General features: G+C 53.5%; 1 protein-coding gene across 3 annotated transcripts; it reads left to right on the top strand.

Annotated features, from left to right (window-relative positions):
• Window positions 1–3,638: 3,638 nt before the first annotated feature.
• EXOC7 (exocyst complex component 7) lies at window positions 3,639–23,653 on the top strand. Of its 3 annotated transcripts, XM_023211758.2 has the most exons (20): window positions 3,639–3,797; window positions 3,995–4,060; window positions 5,537–5,721; window positions 6,022–6,127; window positions 9,640–9,862; window positions 12,585–12,752; window positions 15,990–16,082; window positions 16,814–16,882; window positions 17,894–18,039; window positions 18,289–18,441; window positions 18,651–18,749; window positions 19,095–19,157; window positions 19,489–19,555; window positions 21,067–21,132; window positions 21,413–21,533; window positions 21,795–21,890; window positions 22,649–22,712; window positions 22,940–22,981; window positions 23,090–23,223; window positions 23,480–23,653. In XM_023211758.2, the coding sequence occupies exons 1-20, from the start codon at window positions 3,738–3,740 to the stop codon at window positions 23,580–23,582; spliced, it is 2,124 nt and encodes a 707-aa protein (XP_023067526.1). In that variant the 5' UTR covers window positions 3,639–3,737; the 3' UTR covers window positions 23,583–23,653. The 3 variants fall into 3 exon arrangements, with proteins under 3 accessions (XP_023067526.1, XP_023067528.1, XP_023067529.1); XM_023211760.2 differs by lacking the exon at window positions 15,990–16,082; XM_023211761.2 differs by lacking the exons at window positions 15,990–16,082; window positions 16,814–16,882.
• The last annotated feature ends 681 nt before the right edge of the window (window positions 23,654–24,334 follow it).

Raw genomic sequence — 24,334 nt, 5'->3', positions numbered from 1 at the left:
ATTTGCAATAGCAAGAAACCTGGAAACAACTTACGTGTCCATTAGTAGATAACTGGTTCAGTCTATTATATCCATTCAGTGAAATCCTATACAAAGAATGGAGCCGCCCGCATTGCCCTCCCAAAGTGCTGGGATTATAAGTCTGAGCCACCATGCCTGTACAGCATTTTATTTTATTATTAATTTTTTTTAGAGGGAGTCTTGACCTGTAACCCAGGCTGGAGTGCAGTGGCACGATCTTGGCTCACTGCAACCTCCACCTCCCGGGTTCAAGCGATTCTCCCATCTTAGCCTCTCAAAGTGCTAGGATTACAGGCGTGAGCCACCGTTCCTGGCTCAGAAGCATTTTAATAGAAAGGTAATTTAAACTGTTTTTAGAAACTAGAAAAAAAGAATCCTCCCTCTGTTCTACTTACCTTTTAGTATTTTGTGGTGTTTTCCTGAAGTCATTTTTTGCAGTGCATCTGTTATATGTTAAATGGTTGTAATCTCGATATATACTATTATGACCTGCTTTTGTGGTTATGTCATAGCATATACATTTGCAATATGGTTACAGGGCCAGGAAACATTGATTTGGAGGAATTACATACATCTGATTCCTCAGACAGAGCATGAAGTCTAAAATTAGGAAGTTATGAAACTGAAAAACACATTTGTGGAGTGGGGAGGCCCTTCCTTCCTTCTATCCTTTCCTACCTTCCTTCCTTCTTTCCTTTCCTACCTTCCTTCCTTCTTTCCTTTCCTACCTTCCTTTCTTCTTTCCTTTCCTACCTTCCTTCCTTCTTTCCTTCTTCCCTCCCTCTGGAAAAATCGTCTCTGCGAGTGGGAAGTGGGGGGCCTGACTCTGGCTGGCACCTTGGTGTTCTGCACAAGTTTGTGGATATGAGACCTAAGACTTCTGAGACTGCAACTAAAGCACCACTTGTTGCTTTTGCTAAAGTAGCTGGTGTTGAGTATAGTTAGGGAATTATAGTTTTAGCTGAATCAATACCTATTTGTGGTCAACCTAAGGTTGATAATAGGTTGAGAATAATTCAAATTCATTTTTTCATTCTGTCTACTCTTAGTAAATATAGTTGTCTTGAATACAACATGCTTTTCACAATGAATTGTTTTTGAAAATCAGATTGGCAGCTTTGCATAACAAACACCACTCCTGAGCTGCCCAGCATGGGGAGAAAGAAGACACCACCGGAACCTCACCCTTTGCTGGCCAGCTGTGTTGACTTACTACAGCTGAGTTCTCTGAGCTGGAGCTTCCTCACCTGCACAAGGGAGATGACAGCTGTGCCTGACTCCCAGGTTTATGATGGGATTAGAGGAGGATTAACAAGGGCAATGTTTGTAGTAAAGACAGGCAAACAGAAGGCTCTCAGTACATGGTAGTTAGCAACCCCATTAGACTCAGATACTGAAGGAAATTTGAGGAAATGTAGTAAAGCACACACCGTTTATTGACAAAAATGCAATGACATTGTACAGATTTGAAAATATTAGCTTCCTCATGAGCATAAAAGATTCCCAAGACCTATGGAACAAAAAAAATTTTTTTTTTTCTTGAGATGGAGTCTTGCTCTGTTGTCCAGGCTGGAGTGCAATGACACCATCTCGGCTCACCACAACCTTTGCCTCCTGAGTTCAAGCGATTCTCCTGCCTCAGCCTCCCAAGTAGCTGGGACTACAGGTGCCTACCACCACGCCCAGCTACTTTTTGTATTTTTAGCAGAGACAGGGTTTCACCATGTTGGCCACACTGTTCTCGATCTCCTGACCTTGTGATCCACCCGCCTCAGCCTCCCAAACTGCTGGGATTACAGGCATGAGCCACCACACCTGGCCAGAGCAAAATATTATTGTCAGTAATTTTATTGAGTATCTACTATGGGCGAGGAACTGGTTAGAGACTCAGGCCAGTGTGGTGGCTCACACCTGTACTCCCAGCACTTTGGGAGGCCGAGGCGGGCGGATCACCTGAGGTCGGGAGTTCGAGACCAGCCTGAACAACATGGAGAAACCCTGTCTCTACTAAAAATACAAAATTAGGGTGGTGGCGCATGCCTGTAATCCCAGCTACTCAGGAGGCGGAGGCAGGACAATTGCTTGAATCCAGGAGGCGGAGGTTGTGGTGAGCTGAGATCGCGCCACTGCACTCCAGCCTGGGCAACAGAGCAAGATTGCGTCTCAAGGAAAAAAAAGAGAGACTCGGGTTAAATACTGAACCAGGCCCTCAAGGGTTGTCCACCTGAACCCAAAACATCCTCTCTGCAGCGGCTCACTAGCCCCCCTATTCTATCCTGTGACACCTAACGGTTTAAACTTTTCCCCACTTAGCCCTTAGCCCTTAGCAGGACACAAGGACCACCTCAGCGAAATCATTCTGGGTATTTCCTGACACAGGAATCTGCCCTTTACCTCCCCCACCTACAAAAGGACTGAAATTGTCCTCCTGCCAGAGGGAAGACTGCCCATCCCTCTCCAGGTTCCGTGCACCCATTTCCGCCGCCTCCTCTTTGGGTGGCCATGAGTGGAGGGAGCGCATGGGAACCCTAGAACTTGGTGCCCCCTAGGCTGGGAGCAGCGGCTCACGCCTGTAATCCCAGGACTTTGGGAAGCCGAGGTGAGTGGATCACCTGAGGTCATGAGTTCGAGACTAGACTGGGCAACAAGGCAAAACCCTGTCTCTACCAACAATACAAAAAAATTAGCCAGACGTGTTGGCAGCCGCCTGTAATCCCAGCTACTCAGGAGGCTGAGGCACGAGAATCACTTGAACCCGGGAGGCAGAGGTTTCAATGAGCCGAGATCGTGCCACTGAATTCCAGCCTGGGCGACAGAGTGATAACTCCCTCTCACCAGAAAAAAAGAAAAGCTTGGTGTCCGCCCCACCCCGCAAACCTTCTCATTCACCAGCACACGCCTCCTTGTCTATCTTCCTGGTGATTGGACACTGAGGCCACAGAAGGACTGAAACAAGTTGGTCGGCATGTCCTTTCTCAAGGCTGGGGGCCAGAGGCAGGGTGGGCAGGGACGGGTTAGAGGAAGGAGTAATTCTAGGTTTTTCAGGAGCTGGGTCTGCAACCACAACATCCAACCCCGCAGGGAAGTTGATCCAGGGGCGCCCACCACCCCATCCCCTGGAGCTGCAGTTGGCAGCTGGGACTGGGCCTGGAGCTCCGGAGCAGCCCCGCCAGCCCACAGGATACGGTTTTGCGTAATGCAGGGTGGAAGGGGGAAACGACTACACAAGCCCCTGGTTCATTACATGGACACACGTTAGGCATCTACTGTGTCACCTGCTCTGTGCGGGGCGCTGTGGGGAACACAATCGGCCTTGGTGCCTGCCCACAGAATGCGACCTGGGGAAAGGAATTCGTCGCCTTCCCCAGCAGTGTTTATGAAAAGGCTCGGTCTTTCAACGAAAACAGCAAGTGAGCTGTAAGCGTCCTGCCAGCCGCGGGACATAAGGCCGATCAAAAACCTCTCTTGAGGAAAGGAACCCGCGTCGAGCTCCCTTCTGGGATCCGAGTACCCGTCACTCCCCAGCCACACGCAAGATGGCCGTCGGGCCGTTCCTGGGCTCCGCGCAGGCGCACTTCCGCCTTCCACGCCCAACCTGGCTCCGCCCAGGTGTCCCAGGGCGGGACCAAGAGCGGAAGTGGGTGTGACGGGGACTGGGGCCCGGTGGGCCCGCGGAGGAAGGATAGTGGGGAGTGGGAGCCGTGGGGTTCGGAGCGATGATTCCCCCACAGGAGGCTTCCGCCCGGCGGCGGGAGATCGAGGACAAGCTGAAGCAGGTGGGCGTGGGCCTGGGGAGGAGGTGAGGGAAAGGGGCCAACAGCGGGGCCTGAGTGTGTACTCAGAGAGGAGGCAGGGGTGGGAGGGAGCGCACCCAGCGAGGAGATGGGGTTGGGGGCTAGGCCGTGGGGTCGGGACGCAGTGGTCTCCTTTAGCTTCTGGTTTCTGGTGATGTTCTCCCCTTGCCTGCCCCCAGGAGGAGGAGACGCTGTCCTTCATCCGAGACAGCCTGGAGAAGAGCGACCAGCTCACTAAGAACATGGTGAGTCTCCTCGCAGCTGGGGGAGGGGGCAGGCCTCCGGACCCTGGGGAAAGCCTTGCGCCCTGGCGGTTCCGGTTCCTGCGGCCTGGGGTTCTGTCATGGGTAGCGACGCAGGCAGTGTGTGAGTTTATCTAGCAACAGTTTGGCATCTCTCCTGCCTAGCCCCCTCCGCATATTCCGTCCCCTCACTGAGGGGGCTGCACTTCCCCCTGGCCTGGACTTGCTGCCTTCTGTCTAAGCTCGCCATTCTTCCTTCTCTCCTTCTGCAAACACTCAGTGAGTCTGACCAGTTAGTTGGGCTGGGTACTGGGCATGTGTCATCGTCAATGGATCCTCTGCCCAGGAGGTTGGCACTTTGAGATTCCTGAGAGCAGAGAAGACTCAGCCTTCACTCCAGAGGACTTCAGGGAAAGAAAGAGCTCTGAAGTCAGGCAGATCTGGGATCTAGTCCTTGCCCTGCTGCTTACGTGTGTGGCTCCTGATAGGTAACTCTGGTGTCAGCGAATTCATCTGCTAAAGCAGAGACTGTGCCAGCCTCCCAGTATGTCTGTGAAGGTCATATGCGCTAATGCATGCCACTGCATCTTGCTCAGTGCCTGGTATACAATAGGTACTCAATAAGTGAGGTTCCTTCTTTATTCCTAGGGGAGACTGGAAAAGCACAAAGTGAGTAAATACAAACTTGTATTTGTATTTAGTCACACAAAAATAAAGTCCTAGTCCTTTTCTAAAAAATTCAATTTTAAAATTATTTTTTTTTAGAGACAGAGTCTGGCTCTGTGTGCAGGCTAGAGTGCAGTGGCATGACCGTAGCTCACTGCAGTCTCTATCTCCTGGGCTCCGGCAGTCCTCCTGCCTCGGCCTCCTAGTAGCTGGGACTGTAGGCACACACCACCACACCTTGCTAATTATGTGTGTGTGTGTGTGTGTCTGTGTGTGTAGACAGGGTCTCACTGTGTTGTCCAGGCTGGTCTTGAACTCCTAGTCTCAAGCAATCCTCCTGCCTCAGCCTCCCAAATTCTTAGGGTTACAGGCATAAACCATCACGCCTAGCCTCTAGTCAATGAGTTTCATCCTTAAGAGAGTTTTGAAGATACAGAAATGCATTTGAGGCTTCTCTGTATGAAACTACTTCCAGTCCAGTTTAGGAATATTTCAAAGAGAGCAGAAGTTGAGATTTGGCTTCAAAGGGTGGAAGGGAAGCCATCTTGGGCTGATTATTTTAGGAAGAATTAATTTGATGCTTGGTTTGCCTTCAAATAAAATTTCAACCAATTTGTCTTAAATCACCTACTATATGCTAGGCACATGATGGGTGCTGAGGATACAGTGGGGAATACATACACCCTCTTCCTTCCCTTGTGGAGTTTATTGTCTAGAAACCCAGAGAAAAGGCAGGAAATGCCTAAGGTGGGTGTGTAGAAGCAGTGCTGGGACCACCATGAGGCCTGAGATCAAGAGGCTTCCCTCCTGCAGGTGTCTATCTTATCATCCTTTGAGAGCCGCCTTATGAAGCTGGAGAACTCCATCATCCCCGTGCACAAGCAGACGGAGAATCTGCAGCGGCTGCAGGAGAATGTTGAGAAGACACTGTCCTGCCTGGACCATGTCATCAGCTACTACCATGTGGCCAGTGACACTGAGAAGATCATCAGAGAGGGGTGAGTTAGGCCCATAGGGTCAATTCCTAATCCCTCCTGGACCAGAGGGTTGGTCTGTAATCCCAGCAATTTGGGATGCTGATGCGGGAGGATCACTTGAGACTAGGAGTTCAAGACCAGCCTGGACAACACAGTGAGATGCCTTTTAAGCCCTAAGCCTTAAAAGGCGGCGGGGGGGATAGAATATATTTGAGCCTGGAGTCCCATGTATTAATTCTCTTCTTTCCCTTCTAAATACTGTGTCCTTAGTCCTTCTTCACCCCCCTTGCCCCAGCCTGACCTGGCTCTTTTCCTTCCCAGCCCCACAGGTAGGCTGGAAGAGTACCTGGGGAGCATGGCCAAGATTCAGAAGGCAGTGGAGTATTTCCAGGACAACAGCCCAGACAGCCCAGAACTCAACAAAGTGGTAAGGGATCTGCAGAATAATGTGAGGAGCTTGGGGATATCAGTCTCTGCCCTGGTCTCATGAGGGACATGGGGCCAGCTTGAGGATGTACACAGTAGAATACACAGAAGGATGTAGCACAGTACATCCTCTAGGCATTAGTATCTCTGCCTCAAGAATTACACATTTTTTATTATTAAAAATTCTTTATTATAAAACTTTCAAATGTATTATAAAAATTAAATTATAAATTACATATAAAATATATACTTAACGTTTGATTTTTTTCTTTTTTTTTATTCTCCTGAGACAGAGTCTTGCTCTGTCACCCAGGCTGGAGTGCAGTGCTCAGTTCACTGCAACCTCTGCTCCCGGGTCCATACCATTCTCCTGCCTCAGCCTCCGGAGTAGCTTGGATTACAGGCGCCCGCCATCACACCCGGCTAATTTTTGTATTTTTAATGGAGATGGGGTTTCGCCATGTTGGCCAGGCTGGTCTCAAACTCCTGACCTCAGATGATCCACCGCCTTGGCCTGGGATTACAGGCATGAGCCATTGCACCCAGCCACGTTTGATTTTTATAAATGCATTTGTTGTTTCTTTATTTTGGTTAAAAATCCATAATATAAATTTTTTTTTTTTTTGAGACGGAGTTTTGCTCTTGTTGCCCAAGCTGGAGTGTAATGGTGCGATCTCCCAAGCGATTCTCCTGCCTCAGCCTCCTGAGTAGCTGGGATTACAGGCATGCGCCACGACTCCCGGCTAATTTTTTTTTTTTTTTTTTGTAGTTTTAGTAGAAACGGGGTTTCACCGTGTTAGCCAGGCTGGTCACGAACTCCTGACCTCAGGTGATCCGCCTGCCTTGGCTTCCAAAGTGCTGGGATTACAGGCGTGAGCCACCGCGCCCGGCCAAAATATACTATTTTAACTCTAAGTTAACAGTGGCATTAAATCCATTCACAATGTTGTGTAGCCATCACCATTATTATCTCCACAAATATGTTCATCTTCCTCAAGTGAAACTCCACTCCCGTCAAACACTAACTTCCCATTCTCCCTTCCTCTGTCTTCTGGTAACCACCATTCCACTTTCTGTTTCTGTGAATCTACTCTAGGAACTTGAATCTATGTGATTTTTTTTGCATTATATATTTTTAATTTTTTTTTTTTAGAGACGGAGTCTCGCTGTCACCCAGGCTGGAGTACAGTGGCCGGATCTCAGCTCACTGCAAGCTCCGCCTCCTGGTTTCACGCCATTCTCCTGCCTCAGCCTCCCGAGTAGCTGGGACTACAGGCGCCGGCCACCACGCCCGGCTAGGTTTTTTTGTATTTTTTAGTAGAGACGGGGTTTCACCGTGTTAGCCAGGATGGTCTCGATCTCCTGACCTCATGATCCGCCCGTCTCAGCCTCCCAAAGTGCTGGGATTACAGGCTTGAGCCACCGCGCCTGGCATTTTTAATTTTTTTTTAAGAGACAGGATCTGGCTATGTCATCTAGGCCAGACTGTAGTGGCACAACCATAGCTACTGCAGCCTCAAACTCCTGGGCTCAGGCAATCCTCCCGCCTCAGCCTTCCGAGTAGCTGGGCCCACAGGCATGCGCCACCATGCCCAGCTAAGTTTTAAATGTTTTGGTAGAGATGAGGTCTCCTGTGTTGCTCAGGCTGGTCTCAAACTACTGTCCTCAGGTGATCCTCCCACCTTGGCCTCTCAAAGTGTTGGAGGGATTATGGGCATTAGCCTCTGTACCTGCCTTCATTGTATCTTTGTGTTTAAGTTTTGGGGTCATTAGATAGTGCAAGATAGTGGCTTGGCCTCTGGAAATCACAAATCTATTTTCTGTCTTTATGGATTTGCCTATTCTGAATTTCTGATATAAATGATATCTTATAATACATGGCCTTTTTTGCTGGCCTCTTTCACTTAGCATGATGCTTTCAAGATCAGTCCATGCTATAGCATGTATCAGTACTTCATTTCTTTTTCTTGCATGTGCTATTCCTTTTTGTGGATAGACCACAGTTTCTTTTTTTGTTTTTTTGGGACGGAGTTATGCGCTTGTTGCCAAGGCTGGAGTGCAATAGCGCAATCTTGGCTCATTGCAACCTCTGCCTCCTGGGATCAAGCGATTCTCGTATCCCAGTCTCCTGAGTAACTGGGATTACAGGCACCCGCCACCACACCCAGCTAATTTTTTATATTTTTAGTAGAGACAGGGTTTCACCATGTTGGCCAGGCTGGTCTTGAACTCATGACCTCAGGTGATCCGCTTGCCTCGGCCTCCCAAAGTGCTGGGATTACAGGCATGAGCCACCGTGCCCAGCCAGACCACATTTTCTTTAGCCATTTATCCTTTGATGGACACTTGGGTTGTTTCCAATTTTTGTCTCTTGTGAATAATGCTGTTATAAACCCTTTTATACACGTCATCGTGTGGACAGATTCATTCTCTTCTATGTTTGGGATACCTGTCTTTTATCAGATACGTGGTTTGCAAACATTTTCTCTCATTCTGTGGGTTATCCTCACTTTGTTGATGGTATCATTTGCAGCACAGAAGTTTTCAATTTGATACTGTTCAATTTATTTATTTATTTATTTATTTATTGAGACGGAGTCTCACTCTGTCGCCCAGGCTGGAGTGCAGTGGCCGGATCTCAGCTCACAGCAAGCTCAGCCTCCTGGATTTACGCCATTCTCCTGCCTCAGCCTCCCAAGTAGCTGGGACTACAGGCGCCCGCCACCTCGCCCGGCTAGTTTTTTGTATTTTTTAGTAGAGATGGGGTTTCACCGTGTTAGCCAGGATGGTCTCGATCTCCTGACCTCGTGATCCGCCCGTCTCAGCCTCCCAAAGTGCTGGGATTACAGGCTTGAGCCACCGCGCCCGGCCTATTTATTTATTCTTTTTTGCAAACCCCCCACTAACAAGAAGACACATTAACGGTGCACTGAGAAAATAATCAGCCAGTATTTATTAAGCACCCACTTCTTGTAAAACCCTGGTTTTTACCTGTAAACACAGATTTTGAGAGAACATGAAGTAAAGGAGTCACCAAGGCCGCTTCCCGACATTTCTTCTTTGGGTTAAAGGATATTAGGGCAGGCCAGGTGCGGTGGCTCATGCCTGTAATCCCAGCACTTTGGGAGGCTGAGGCAGGTGGATCACCTGAGGTCAGGAGATCAAGACCATCCTGGCCAACATGGTGAAACCCCATCTCTACTAAAAATACAAAAATTAGCTGGGTGTGGTGGCACGTGCCTGTAATCCCAGCTACTTGGGAGGCTAAGGCAGGAGAATTGCTTGAACCTGGGAGTTGGAGGTTGCAGTGAGCCAAGATTGTATCACTGCACTCCAGCCTGGTGACAGAGCGAGACTGTCTCAAAAAAAAAAAAAAAAAGAAAAAGAGCGTATCAGGGCAGAAAAAGGCAGAGGCCCTGAGTTAGGAAGACCAAGCTGGCACAGGCAGGGGAAGGCCAGGACTGGCAGAACACTGAAGCAGCAGGCACCCGCTTCCTTCTGTTGTCCCTGCAGAAACTGCTCTTTGAGCGTGGGAAGGACGCCCTGGAGGCTGAATTCCGCAGCCTGATGACACGGCACAGTAAGGTCGTCTCACCCGTGCTCATCTTGGATCTGATCAGTGGTGACGATGATCTGGAGGCCCAAGAGGACGTGACCCTGGAGCACCTGCCCGAGAGCGTGCTCCAGGATGTCGTTCGCATTTCCCGCTGGCTGGTAGAATACGGCCGCAACCAAGGTAAGAGCCACGTGGCACACTGGAGGCAGAGTGAGTTTTTTTTTTTTTTTTTTGAGATGGAGTCTTGCTCTGTTGCCCAGGCTGGAGTGCAATGGTGCAATCTCAGCTTGCTGCAGCCTCTGCAACCCCGGGTTCCAGCGATTCTCCTGCCTCAGCCTCCTGAGTAGCTGGGATTACTGGCGCACGCCACCACACCTGGCTAAGTTTTGTATTGTTAGTAGAGATGTGGTTTTGCCATGTTGGCCGGGCTGGTCTTGAACTTCTGACTTCAGGCGATCCACCCACCTCAGCCTCCCAAAGTGCTGGAATTACAGACATGAGCCACCGTGCCCGGCCGCCTTTATTCTTTAATCCACTTGTTGTGGTTTTTTTGATAAAAGGATGTTTAACTGGAACCAATATAAGCAACCATTCTATGACTTATATATCAAGATGTGAATCTAGGCAAATTCAAACTTTTCTTGTCTTGATTTTTATGTTCATTTGCCTTTTTTGATTAGTTGTAAAATTTTCAAATGGTACAGACAGCCATGGGTGAAAAGTAAAAGTCCATCTTCCACTTCCGTGATGCCTCCGTTACATAACCCAAAGATGAGTATTGTTAATGTTTATTTATGCCAGGTGTGGTGGCTATGCCTGTAATCCTGACACTTTGGGAGGCTGAGGTCGGGGGGGATCACTTCAGCTCAGGAGTTCAAGACCTGGCCAACATGGCAAAACCCTGTCTCTACAAAAAATATAAAAAATTGCTGGGTGTGGTGACACATGCCGGCAGTCCCAGCTACTTGGGAGGCTGAGGTGGGGGGAATGACTTGAGCCTGGGAGCTGGAGGTTGCATTGAGCTGAGATCACACCACTGCACTCCAACCTGGGTGACAGAGTGAGACTCTTGTCTCAAAGAAAGAAGGCTGGGTGCAGTGGCTCACACCTGTAATCCCACACTTTGGGAGGCCTAGGCGGGTGGATCACCTGAGTTCAGAAGTTCGAGACCAGTCTGACCAACATAGAGAAACCCTGTCTCTACTAAAAATACAAAATTAGCTGGGTGTGGTGGCCTATAATCCCAGCTACTCGGGAGGCTGAGGCAAGAGAATCTCTTGAACCCAGGAGGTTACAGTGAGCTGAGATCATGCCATTGCATTCCAGCCTGGACAACAAGAGCAAAACTCCATCTCAAAAAGAAAGAAAGAAAGAAAATAAAAACTTCAATAGATATCCAGTATTGCACTTTTTTTTTTGAGACAGAGTCTCGCACTGTCACCCAGGCTAGAGTGCAGTGGCGTGATCCTGACTCACCACAACCTCTGCCTCCTGGGTTCAAGCAATTCTGCCTCAGCCTCCCGAGTAGCTGGGATTACAGGTGCCCGCCACCATGCCCAGCTAATTTTTGTTTATTCTCAAGGGTGCAGGGATTAGGTGTAAGTGTCTGAAGATACTTGTAACCTTCTTGCCATCACTAGCTCCTCTCCAAATAGATCAGGCCAATTGATGGACTCATCGACAGTTCCATGGCCATTTGTTCTTCATTAATTTTTGTTTTGCTATCTGATAGGACTATCACAGTACTCTAATTTTTTAAATTTGTGCTTTATTAATAGCTAAAGATGTGTGTTTTTCATTCACTAACATTTGTTGTCTGTTTGCTTCCTATAGAGCTCATGTTCTTTGACCCCTTACCAAGTTGAATCTGGATATTAACTTTGTTTTTTTATTTAAAAAAAAAAAAGTACCATTTAAAACTTACAACTAGGGCTGGGCGCAGTGGCTCATGCCTGTAATCACAGCACTTTGGGAGGCCGAGGCCCGTGGATCATTTGAGGTCAGGAGTTCAAGACCAGCGTGGCCAACATGATGAAACCCCATCTCTACTAAAAATACAAATAATTAGCTGGGTGTGGTGGTGGGCACCTGTAATAATCCCAGCTACTTGGGAGGCTGAGGCAGGAGAATCGCTTAAACCTGGGAGGCAGAGGTCGCAGTGAGCCAAGATCGTGCCATTGCATTCCAGCCTGGGTGACAAAAATGAAACTCTGTCTCAAAAAAAAATAAAAAACTTACAACTAGGGCTGGGCGTGGTGGCTCATGCCTATAATCCCAGCACTTTGGGAGGCCGAGGCTGGTGAATCGTTTGAGATCAGGAGTTCAAGACCAGCCTTGCCAACATGGTGAAACCCCATCTCTACTAAAAATATAAAAATTAGCTGGGCGGAAATGGCACGTGCCTGTAATCCCAGCCACTCAAGGCTGAGGCAAGAGAATTGGTTGAGCCTGGGAGGCAGAGGTTGCAGTGAGCTATCACACCACTGCGCTCCAGCCTGGGTGACAGAGTAAGACCTTACCTGAAAAAATAAAAAAAATTACAACTAATTATCAGTTCTATCGGAGGGTGTTTTTCTCTTTTAAGACTGCCTGGCCGGGCGTGGTGACTCACGCCTGTCATCCCAGCACTCTGGGAGGCTGAAGTGGGCAGATTACTTGAGCCCAGGAGGTCGAGCCTGCAGTGAGCTGACATCGTGCCGCTGCACTGCAGCCTGGACAACAGAGCAAGACCCTGTCCCCCCAAAAAAAAAAAATACTTTGCCTGATTTGGGACAAGATATGGGTGGCTTGTGACCCAGAGCAGACAGCAGTTGCTAAGAAGGGTTGACAGGTAGACATGGTGGGTCTGCAAGGCAGAGGCAGGGCCTGGCAGCCATACCTCTATCGCTCTGTATCTCCTCAGATTTCATGAACGTCTACTACCAGATACGCTCCAGCCAGCTGGACCGCTCCATCAAGGGCCTGAAGGAGCATTTCCATAAGAGCAGTTCTTCCTCTGGGGTTCCCTACTCCCCTGCTATCCCCAACAAGAGGAAAGACACACCTACCAAGAAGCCAGTCAAGCGGCCAGGTGAGCCCCCATCCTGGCCCATCTCTGCAACAGCCAGAGGCTGACTGGAACTGCACTGCTTACATCCAATCTAGCGTTCGCAGCGTCAGACCCCTCTAGAGCTTGTCGTTATGGTAACCCTGACTGTAGGTACACAGGACAGAAAGCAAGTGTCTGCCCAGCCAGTGAGGCCCCCCCAGAGCAAGACCCTTCCAGCCAGCAGAGCCTGGGGGCTACACAGCTTCTTTGGAGTGAGGGAGTAACACAGGTGCTCAGTGAATCCTGCCTGAGGCAGGCGGCAGAGGCTTCTAGGGCCGAGCCCCTGCCTAGGCCTCGTGCCTCACACACACATCACCCTGTCAGGAGACCAGGCACACTGCTGCATCCGGGACACTGGGATAGCGAGGGGATAGGTGCTCCAGCCTTCACCTTCCAGAAAGGCAAGGTGACCTGAAGTGATGTGTAGCTGAGAGCTGGATGGGGAGAATTTCACTTTCCCAGTCGATCCAAAAAGGAAAGAAACCCCAGAGCATCTTCTCAGAAGAACTTAAACTGGCTTTGGGCTCCAGTGCGAGTCAGTGCCTTGTGGAAAGGGGCACCATGATGAGAGGCCTGGGCCCGTGGGTGTCGCTGTCCTGGGTGAACATCTCGTCATCTGTCTGTTCTTTCTCCCTGGCATCATGTCCCTTGTAGTCTGTGCTCCAGGTAAGCAGTGTCTCTGCCAGCCACAGCTTGGCAAGCCCGGCTGTCCCTGGCCACTGAGAGATGCTGCCCACAACTCGATGACACGCTGGGATGTTCTGGGGTGGGGCTGCTGAGATTGCTCTGTAAGAGAAAGCTGGAGAAGCCAGGGCTGCTCCCACCCAGGCTGGCCCCCTGTCCAACTGCTGCTGCAGGCACATGCCCTAGGTGTGGCCTGTGGGACCTGCTTATGACAACAGGCTTTAGGTAGAGCTTACTTACACCCTTGGTTTCTCCAGTCCCTACCTGCCCATGCCCCTCAGAGAGCGAGGTGTCTGTTCCACCAGAGCACCCGCTCCCCTCCAGGCCTTTGTTTAAGGTTTAGAGAAACAGGCAGAGTAGGGGCTGCCCTCAGGGAGTAGAGCATTAGGGAGCTGGTGCCTGGGGCCTTCTCCTTCCAGTGTGGATGTCCTGCCCACGCAGCCAAAACTTGCTGCAAATGGGGACTGCCAGCCCAGCCTGTGGGCGCAGCTGCCTGCACAGCGGATGGAGCAGCTCTGTACCTTCTGTGTGGTGGGGAGTGGCTGTCTCTGTGAGGCTGCGCGGATGCTTGGGCCCCAGCCAGTCTGTGCTCGCTTCCTCTTCTGCCTGGTTTCCTGACAGGCCCCCTGGAAGCCCCAGAGCCCTCTTTGCACTGCCCGAAGAGTGCCCGCTGGCCATGCAGCCACCTGGTCTTTCAGGCAGGAGGGATCTGATCTCAGGTGGCTCACAGTGGACTGCATCCATCCTTGGCCCAGGGACACAAGAGGAAAAGTCTCCGGCTGTGGGGTTTCCAAGTTGTCAGGAGCTGGGGGTCAGCACCGATGTCAGTTTCTAGGGAGTCAGGCTCCGTTGACGTTGGTTCCCACTTCTGAGGAGAGGGGCGGGGAGGCCTCCCAGGTGGTGAAGCACTGACCTCAGCATCCCTGGAGGTAATTGGGCGCCTGACGGGTTTGGCGGCTGCCAGATCTGCATCCCCGACCCACATCCCACATCCTGCCGGTGTGCACCTGCGTCCGTGGCTGCTCCGGCTGCTCCTGGTGGGTTGTGGGGCGGGAATCTGATTCACCCATTAGTGAGCCTCACTCGCTGAAGGGGAGAGCACGAGCAAGGCAGATGTGAGCCAGGCCGCGGGACTTGGTTATTAGGAGCTAATTATGGGCCGAGTATGGTGGCTCACGCCTATAATCCCAACACTTCGGGAGGCCGAGGTGGGCGGATCACCTGAGGTCAGGAGTTCAAGACCAGCCTGGCCAACATGGTGAAACCCCCGTCTCCACTAAAAATAGAAAAAAAATTAGCTAGGTACGGTTGTGCACGCCTATAATCGCAACTACTCAGGAGGCTGAGGCAGGAGAATTGCTTGAAACCAGTAGGCGGAGGTTGCAGTGAGCCGAGATTGTGCCATTGCACTCCAGCCTGGGCGACCCAGCGAGACTCCATCTCAAAAAAAACAAAAACAAAAAAAAAAAAAAAAAAGAGCTAATTGTGATGTGGTGCGGTGCGGTGCAGTGCAGTGCAGGTGTAAGCAATGAGCCTCCAGACACTGCCCCTTTCTCCCTCAGCTTTCTGGGGAGCTGCCAGGACACAACAGCCTCACTGTGCTCAGATAGACAGTAGGAGGGTGGGGGGCATCCCGGGTGCCTTCCTGCCCCCATACATTTTGTTAACAAGGCAGCTGCACTTGTCTACTTGAGATGCGAGTTTATTTCCCCACGTTTTCTGGCCCAAGATGTCTCATTCCCATAAAAGAGGCTGACTCAGGTGGCTGTGGGCGCTACCATTTTGTTCTCATTGTTTTCACTTGTGATACTAACTGTTGTTTTTTTCCCCCATGCCAAGAGCATGTGCCCTCTCCTTCCGCGCATACCCTCCAGGCGCTCTGTGTGGTGGCTTCTGTTAACCCCTTCTTGACTTTTGGATTTTTTTCTTGTCCCTTTGGTTGTTTGGGGAACTCTAATGTGTGGGGCTAGGCTGCCTCTGGGTCTCTGAGCTGTCCGCCTTGGGCACAGTGCTCCCCGGAAGTTCAGTCAGGGTGGCTTCCTGCTGGCTGCTGTTGGGCGTACGTCCCAACACGGAACGTGCTCGGAGAACTCTGCCTGGAGTTTGGGGCTGGGCTGGGGGCCTGCTGGCTTCAGGGCACCCCCAAGCTCTGCCACCCTGGTTGTGCCCTCTCGGTGTACGAGCTTTGTCACTGGCTCCTCCAACCTGAGCCCTCGCCTGTTCTGACTACAATGCCACTCCATATTTTTGACTTCTGGTGGATCTTGTTCCATCTTCATTACCCTCTGTCCTTTCAGAAATGAACTGAAATCCAGAACAAGGAGGGTCAGTAGTAGAATCAAGGCTCCATTTGGAGAAGGAAATGATTCTTTTCCTTCACCCTTGTCCCCAGGGTCTCTGGTGGTCCCAGGGAAGGGCCTGCTCACTGTTGGGGGGCTGGGTGCGGGGCCTGGGGGCAGGTGGAGGGCCGCTGCTGTTTTCTCTCACTCATTTCCTAGGTCTTCTTATCTCCTCTCTGTGTGGCTCTGGTGACAGGGACGATCCGTAAGGCTCAGAACCTTCTGAAACAGTATTCCCAGCATGGTCTAGATGGGAAAAAGGGGGGCTCTAACCTCATTCCTCTGGAAGGTAATCACCCTGTGTTCCCCTCCTGTCCCTTCCTCCTCCACTGTGTGTCCACGCACTTGGCAGGGCAGAGCCTCCCCCAGGAGGGCCTCGGGAGAAACCCTGAGGGGAGCAGGGTGGGAACGGCAGGTCCCCAACCTCTTGGGCTCACAGGGACAGTTTCGCGGCCCTCGGCCTGGTCCTCTCTGGCTGATGGCAGCTCTGCCCTCCCTAGGGCTCCCTCCTCCCTCCCCTGTCTCTGTCCTTGTCTCCTGTCTGAACTCAGAGAAAGCTCTTTGTCTGGGGCAGCCTTTCACGCTCAGACCCGCAGTGGCAGCCCCAGCTGGCCAAGGCCTCCCGGCCTTCCCCTCTTCAGAAAGGGGAGTGTGTGCAGCAGGGAACAGGCAAACTGGGGCTTTGTGCAAATACAGCGAGGTGGGGAACCCCCCTGGGGCCAAGCATCAGCTCTTCAGCCCCTCCTTGGTCCTTCTCTGCTTTCCCTGGGCCTCCAGACTTGGGGAAATGAGCAGCTAAGGACGGTCCTGGGTGCTCACTGAAGTCAGGCTTGAAATGGCTGTTCCCAAGGTGGCTTGAGGTAGAGGAGGGGCTCAGAGCCCTCTCTGATGCCCCCTTCCCCATCCCCATCTGACATCCCCCTACTGGAGATGAAGGGCTTCTTCCCTATACCCCAAGGGGCGGCCTGCCTGGCCCCTGGATAAACACTGCTTGTGTTTATGCGGCCAACATCTCGCCAGGTCACGAGCATGATTTCCGAGTTAAGCACCTGTCCGAGGCCTTGAACGACAAGCACGGGCCACTGGCCGGTGAGTACTGCAGCCCAGCCCGAGGGCAGCTGCTGATACTGCCTTCGCAGCGGTCCCCGGATGGCCTGCTCCTGTCTGGCCCAGCCAGGCCCACTCTGCTCTGAGGATGGGCCAGGCCTATGTGCCTCTCTCTCCACTCTCTCTCTTTTGGGCCTAGGTCTCCTTGCCTCTCTCCAGATGGGAGTGCGTGCCTGGCTCTCAGGCCTGGGCCAAGGGGAGAAGCCGCTGCTACTCAGAAAGCAGGCAGAGAGGGACGGTGGCTCCCTTGAGGGCAGGGAGCCCTGACGTCCGCCTCCTGCAACAACTCAGAGTTCTGATCCCCTCGGAGCCCATCCCTTGGCACATAAGACCAGGCGGTTCTGCCACTGGTTTTGTCCACAGGCGCCCCCGCTGTGGCCTCCAGTAATAGGATCTGGCCTCCTCCTGGGGCAGCTGGCAACCCCTCCTCTCTGGGACTTACCAGCCTCTTCTCAGATTTTGACCCCATGTCAGCCAGCCTCAGAGGCTGCAGCCTACCACCCTCTTAGACGTTCCAGAAGCCCTGGCTGGGCTGGTCACTTCCTTCGCAGGCCCCACATTTGCCCACATGGATGACCCCAGTGCCAGCCTCCTTGAGGTGGCACAGCCACCTGCCCACCCTGGGCTGCCCTCTTTCAGGTACAACTCAGAATCCTCAGTCCTGGGGTCAAACTGCCTTATCCAGGATGTTGATTCCGGGATCTTCCCTCCTTATCCTTCCGCCCATCACCCTCCGGCCTCTGGTGTCTGATCCCACTGTCTGCGCAGAGCTGAGAATGAAGCCAGAACAAAGGCTGGGCTCAGCTCCTGTTGTTCCCCTCGAACCTGGCGGGGCCTGCTGGTGCCCTTGCAGCTTTCTGCCAGAACAGTCAGCCTCTTCCCCATCCGCTGCCGCTCTGGGGTGCAGTCCGGGAGCTGGGGGACCCACACCTCCCCGAGCCAGAAGTATGGCTGGCCCCAGACCAGCAACTCAAGAGTTGTGTCTTCCCCCAGGGAGAGATGACATGCTGGACGTGGAGACCGATGCCTACATTCACTGCGTCAGTGCCTTCGTCAAGCTGGCGCAGAGCGAGTACCAGCTGCTGGCAGACATCATCCCCGAGCACCACCAGAAGAAGACCTTCGACTCCCTGATACAGGTCCCATGCCACCCCGGGACTCTGCAGCCAGCCCCAGCGAGAGCTGTCACCACAGACTCTTGCAGCCCTCAACTCCGGCCACCACCACCGCCTTGTGCCCTGTGGACTGGTCCTGGGTGGACGCTCACCACCTCCCCATCGCCCCGCTTCCTGCACACTGGCCCCCTATAACCTACAAGGATCCCCCACCAGCCCGGAGCCAGCTCCCACCACCCCACCCTTCCCTGAACTGTCTCCCTGCCCCCTCAGGATGCCCTGGATGGGCTGATGCTTGAAGGGGAGAACATCGTGTCCGCTGCCCGGAAGGCCATCGTGCGACACGACTTCTCCACGGTGCTCACCGTCTTCCCCATCCTGCGGCACCTCAAGCAGACCAAGCCTGAGTTTGACCAGGTGCTCCAGGTATGTGGACGAGGGACCCTCGAAAACACAGCCAGGAGGCAGCCTGCTGCGTGGTGTGGCCGCCCCCATCCCTCCCTAGGAGAACCGCATTCTCCGTCCCACACTTCTGCTCTGAGGGTGCATGGAGACGGCCTAGGAAGGGCCCTGGGCGGATGAGATGCTCACTGAGTGACTGGAGGAGAGCTTGGGACTCCCTTGTGCTTCCTCAGGGCACGGCCGCCAGCACCAAGAACAAGCTGCCTGGCCTCATCACCTCCATGGAGACCGTCGGTGCCAAAGCGCTGGAAGACTTCGCGGACAACATCAAGGTCCCTGCCGTCCTCCCCTTTCTCCCTCCCTCCTGTCCCAGCACCCACAGTGACCTGGCCCTGGGGGACTCTCAGAGAGCAGGCCTCCAAGAGGGCGGGTTGTCCCAGGGGAAGCCAGCTGCGCCGCTGGCCTGTCAGCACCCATGTGCCTTCCTTTCCTTCCTGGGGCCTCCATGCCCTCTGAGGTGGGAAGGCCCTCTCCACCTTGGTCCAGCCCGGCTCAGCCTTTGTGCCTGAGAGGTGTCCCAGCACCCATCTGCTAGGAGGCGGCACCATGAGCAGGTGCATGGGGGCGTGGGGTGGGCCGGGGGCTGCTTCAGTTAACCAGAGGCTGTTTTTCCACAGAATGATCCGGACAAGGAGTACAACATGCCAAAGGACGGCACCGTGCACGAGCTCACCAGCAATGTGGGTGCTGCCTGAGGACACCGGGAAGGGGAGGAAGGAGGACCCAGGCCCAGGGCCGGGCAGAGTACTGGTGGAAGGGACCCAGTCTGGCCCAGAGCTGCTCGCACCTTTGTGAGCGGTCCTGGGTGGCAGGAGGGACAGTGATGTGCTTAGTGTTTCTAGCAGACAGGGCCCTTCCTGGTAGACTAGAGTGAAAATGAAGTTTCCAGCCGCACTCTTCACTGGGCGGATCCCAGCCCTGGGCTGGCTCTGGGCACTCAGAGGGGTCCCTGCGGGAGGCCGTCGGCCGGGCCTGCCACTTGCCCTTCTGCACCGTCTTCTTCCCACCCAGGCCATCCTCTTTCTGCAGCAGCTTTTGGACTTCCAGGAGACGGCAGGTGCCATGCTGGCCTCCCAAGGTACTGGCACTTCCCAGCTGGGCCCCCTGCCCCACTCCCCTGCTTGCCTGGAGACATGGGGTTAGAGGGCAGGGAGCAGTGAGGAGGCGTCTCCAGTCTGTGGAGGGGTTGAGATGTGCCCTGCAGAGGGTCCCTGGGGCTGAGCATCAGGAGAGCGAGGTTTGCCTGCACCTTTCAAGACCAGACACTGGACCTCCGGCCCCTCCCTCAGCCCCTTTGACCGTCCTCGCCCTGGAAGCAGTGTCCTCACTCTGGGAGCGGTGCTGGCTGGTTGGAAGGTGTCCTTTCTGCTCCTGCCCCCTCCCGAATCCTTCTCTGTGTCTACCTGCTCTCCTCATCAGGCTCGCTCAGCTGGCCTTCAGAGGGTAGCAAGTGTCTCAGGGCTAGCTGGATGTCTTCCTGCTGGCCCTGCCCTGGGACTGGAGCTCAGGGTTGGCCTGTGAGCAAGAGCACCTTTCTGGGTCATTCCAAGCACTGAGGTCCCCGGGCCCTCTCTTTCCGTCCCATTTTGGGGGCAGGGAGCCCATGGGCAGCCTCCAGCCTGCAGTTTCCCAGCTCTCTAGTTACAGAGCGTTCCCTGGTCCTCAGAGGGTCCTGCCTGCTGTGTCTTGCTGTCTGTGTTCTGGCTGTCGTGGGGAGAGGTCTGCTTGACTCGGGTTGACGTGCCATTTCTAACCTGTTTTTTGCACTTTGCATCTTTCTCCCTCCTTTGTCTCTCCTCCCGTCCCCTCTGTGTGCACTGCCTTTCACTCCGTAGTTCTTGGGGACACATACAATATTCCTTTAGACCCCCGAGGTAAGCAGTGCGGTTCTGCAGCCCATTTCTGTCCCTCTGAAGCTTGGTGCGTGAGGTTCCCTGGGGACTGACTCTCAGGACCTACTGGGGAGCCCGAGTCAGAGGGGACATAAGTTTTCTCAGGGTGCTCTCAACTCTCTCTGCTCCCTTCAGGGCCACTCTGTCTCTGAGCTTATCCGCAGCACCTGCCGGGGCCAGAGCCCTGAATACACCCCGCAGGCTCGCCCGGCCTCCCTGCCTTGCTGTCCCCACTCGGCCTTCCACACTGCAGGCCACAGCTTCCTCTATTCAGGAGGATCCGGTAGAGGGGGATGTTTGAATGTAGGGGAGAAGGTGAAGAGACTGTGAGGAGCCCTTTCTAAGACTCTGCTGTTGGCAAAAGGAAAAAGGGGGCCTTGTAGAAACCACCCAGGGTGGGTGGGGGCAGGAGGGGACAGGGCGGTGGCATCTCACTCTTGTCCTGCCAGCTTTTCTGCTGACATGGACCAGCTCCTTAGCCATGCCACCCCATCATAATGGGCAGCTCTGGGTTCCAGAAAATCCAGGGCCGGTGCTTCCTGTGGCAGGGGCCGCCTTGTGGCTTAGCAGGTAGCTGGCTCTGCCCGAGGAAGCCCGGGGACCTCAGTGTCCCCTCAGACTGCTGCATGGCATGGGGGAAGGGCTGTTGAGGGTCTTGGCTGCTGCCACTGCAATAACAGGACTTCTCCTCTCACAGAGACCAGCTCTTCGGCCACCAGCTACAGCTCCGAGTTCAGCAAGCGGCTGCTAAGCACCTATATCTGTGAGTGTTCTCCCAGGCAGACCAGCAGCCCTGCCGCCTGCATGCCCTGCCTTTCCCTTCCTTCTGTCTGTGCTCTCTGGCTATTCCCAGGGCCCTCTCCTAAGTGCCATCTGACCTTTGGAACCACAACCTGACCTCTCGTTCAGAGGCTGAGGGGAGCTGGGCTAAGGCCTCCTGAGGCGACGAGGAGCGATGGATAGGAGTGCGTTAGCAGGTCCCGGGATGGGGTCGTTTGGGTCAGACTGCCATGATGGGTGTGGTCCCATTTTTCCCTGTGCAGGTAAAGTACTGGGCAACCTACAGTTGAACTTGCTGAGCAAGTCCAAGGTGTACGAGGACCCAGCTCTGAGCGCCATCTTCCTTCACAACAACTACAATTACATCCTCAAGTCCCTGGAGAAGTAAGTGGCCTGAGGGAGCGAGTCTGCGCCCCTCGGCTGTGCAGCCGTGCCAGCCCCTGCCCCCTGGGCTCCTTCTCTTGTGGACGAGATGGGAGGGGGTGCTTCAGTCTCCTCCATCCCAGGACCCGGAAGGTGGGAGTGCTGCTCCTGTAGAGCTTGTAGAGTTTGGGGGGCAATGGGAGGCCCTCCCAGTGTTGCTGCAGTCTTTGGGCGTGAGGAGCCAGTCCTGCCCCCTCTCTTCTGTCCCCTACCCCCACCCAGGTCTGAACTGATCCAGCTGGTGGCAGTGACACAGAAGACTGCCGAGCGCTCCTACCGGGAGCACATTGAGCAGCAGATCCAGACCTACCAGCGCAGGTGAAAGGCTGGGCCTCCCCTGCTCCTGCATAGGCCCCCAGCTGTCTTAGCCCTCACCCCGCCCCGTGCTACCACACACTCTTCCTTCTCAGCACCTCAGGACACAGGGTCCGTCATGGGGAACTCCTGTCCTCTGGACCCTAATCCTCCACTTGGTTTCTAATCAAACTCACGGGCTGGAGAGAGAAGCCCCCTCCTCCACCACTACCTGCTCCTAGGGGCCCACTGTGGCCACTTTAGAGGGGAGTCTGCCAAGTGCCAAGGCGAAGAATGATTGAAGAGCTGGCTGTCAGAGATGCGGGTAATGTTTACCCCAGGAAGAGAGCAAGGTCACGAGAGCACTTGAACTTGGCTGAGCCTTGGTCTGTGGGGATCCCTCTGCTTCTCTGGTCCTCTTTCTTCCTGGCCTTGCTTCTTCCCTTTGAATGTGTCTCCCTCTTCCTTCTCATTCTTCTGCCCTTCACTCCTTTCTTTCTCATGTTTCTCCATCTTAATTTGCCATGATATTGATGTAAAGTATAGTTGATAGTATTTGTTCAATTTGTTGAACACTCAAGTGTTTCCTTATGTTTTCTCAGAAAGTGACCAGTTTAAAGATTTTCTATTCCCAGGAAGAGAATCTGTTGTTTTGCTTAGTTGTGACCCATATCCCTTCCTACCACCACCCACCAAGTAGATCCAGAGATTTAGCAAACGAAACAAGCCAGGCCACTGAGGCAGGCCGCCCCTGCCCTCACACTTCTCTTTCTGTCTGGCAGTTGGTTAAAGGTGACCGATTACATCGCAGAGAAGAATCTACCTGTGTTCCAGCCGGGAGTCAAGGTGGGCTCAAGGCCTGGGCTGGGAAGGGGTGTCTAGCAGACGGGATAGTTTTTGTCGTGTCTTGGTGAAAAAGTGGACAAGCATCCCTCTGGGATCAGAGAGCAAAGGATGCATGTGTCCATGAGGACACAGGAGAGAGGCCCAGGCCAAGGGTGTTTGGGGAAGAGTGGGGGCAGGCCACTGGGCTCTAAAGTGAGCTTTCTCTGCCATCTCTCCTGGCTTCCCAGCTCCGGGACAAGGAGCGGCAGATTATCAAGGAACGTTTTAAGGTGAGTCGGGGTCCTCTCCCCTCCACTGCTTGCTGCTACTGTTGAGGCAACACACACCCAAAATGTTTGTCTCTGGGTCACTTCCTTTTTCACCATTTTGGTGGCCAGGGCTTCAATGATGGCCTCGAAGAACTGTGCAAAATCCAGAAGGCCTGGGCTATTCCAGACACAGAGCAGAGGGACAGGATTCGCCAGGCCCAGAAGACCATTGTCAAGGAGACCTACGGGGCCTTTCTACAGAAGTGAGCCTTCCATTTCCCTCTTCTAGCCTGTGCTGCCCACAGCCCCAGTGGGCCTCTTCAGGCTCCTCTTCCTCAAGGGAAAAAGGAGAAGGGTGGTGGGTTTAGGCAGCAGATCCAGTGCCCTGGGCTTTGGGGCGGGGCCAGACAGGGAATCATTCAGGGCCACCCCTTCCAAGAGACTGTCAGGTGTGCCTTAGGCTGAGGGTGGAGCTGGGGAGGGTGGCCCTCCGTCCCCTGACCACAGTGCCCCCCTCAGGTTCGGCAGCGTACCCTTCACCAAGAACCCAGAGAAGTACATCAAGTATGGCGTGGAGCAGGTGGGCGACATGATCGATCGCCTTTTCGACACCTCTGCCTGAGCCTCCTGCTAGCCCTGCCTGGTTCCGCCAGACTGGCATGTCATTGGACAGATAAACCAGTGTTAACTTGCCTCTGGGCTGGGTGAGCTCGAAGTCCTTAGGGACAGAGAGACCTGTCTCCACCACCCCATCCAGGAGCCGTGTCCCTGAGCCCTCTAGTCCTGGTTTCCACTTTTTCCCCACAGCCCGTGTTCCCAGCCGAACCAGCACTCTCCGGGAAGCCTGGGGTCCCTTCACACTTTGGCTTTTATGACCCTGATGGCTTCTGAAACAGGAAAGGAGAGAAGGAAGACAGAGGCCTGTGCCCACTGCTGTCCCATGTGTACCAAGAGCAGCAGGGCAGAATGGCCCTACCTCCAGCCTAGGTCAGAGCGGGGGACAGAGAACTCCCCTACAGCCCAGAGATGTGGTAGGGCCCAGAGAAGCAGCTAGAGCACCTGGAGGAAAGGCAGTCAGCATTGACCCCCTCTCTTTTTTGTTTTTTTGTTTTTTTTTTTTTTGAGATGGAGTCTCACTCTGTCGCCTGGGCTGGAGTGCAGTGGCCGGATCTCGGCTCACTGCAAGCTCCACCTCCCGGGTTTACGCCATTCTCCTGCCTCAGCCTCCCGAGTAGCTGGGACTACAGGCGCCCGCCACCTCGCCCAGCTAGTTTTTTGTATTTTTTAGTGGAGACGGGGTTTGACTGTGTTAGCCAGGATGGTCTCGATCTCCTGACCTCGTGATCCGCCCGTCTCGGCCTCCCAAAGTGCTGG

Source organism: Piliocolobus tephrosceles, chromosome 16 (genome assembly GCF_002776525.5).
Source record: "Piliocolobus tephrosceles isolate RC106 chromosome 16, ASM277652v3, whole genome shotgun sequence".
Classification (NCBI taxonomy): Eukaryota; Metazoa; Chordata; class Mammalia; order Primates; family Cercopithecidae; genus Piliocolobus; species Piliocolobus tephrosceles.
Note: the sequence above shows the minus strand (reverse complement) of the source record. Positions and strands in the feature narration are given on the sequence as shown.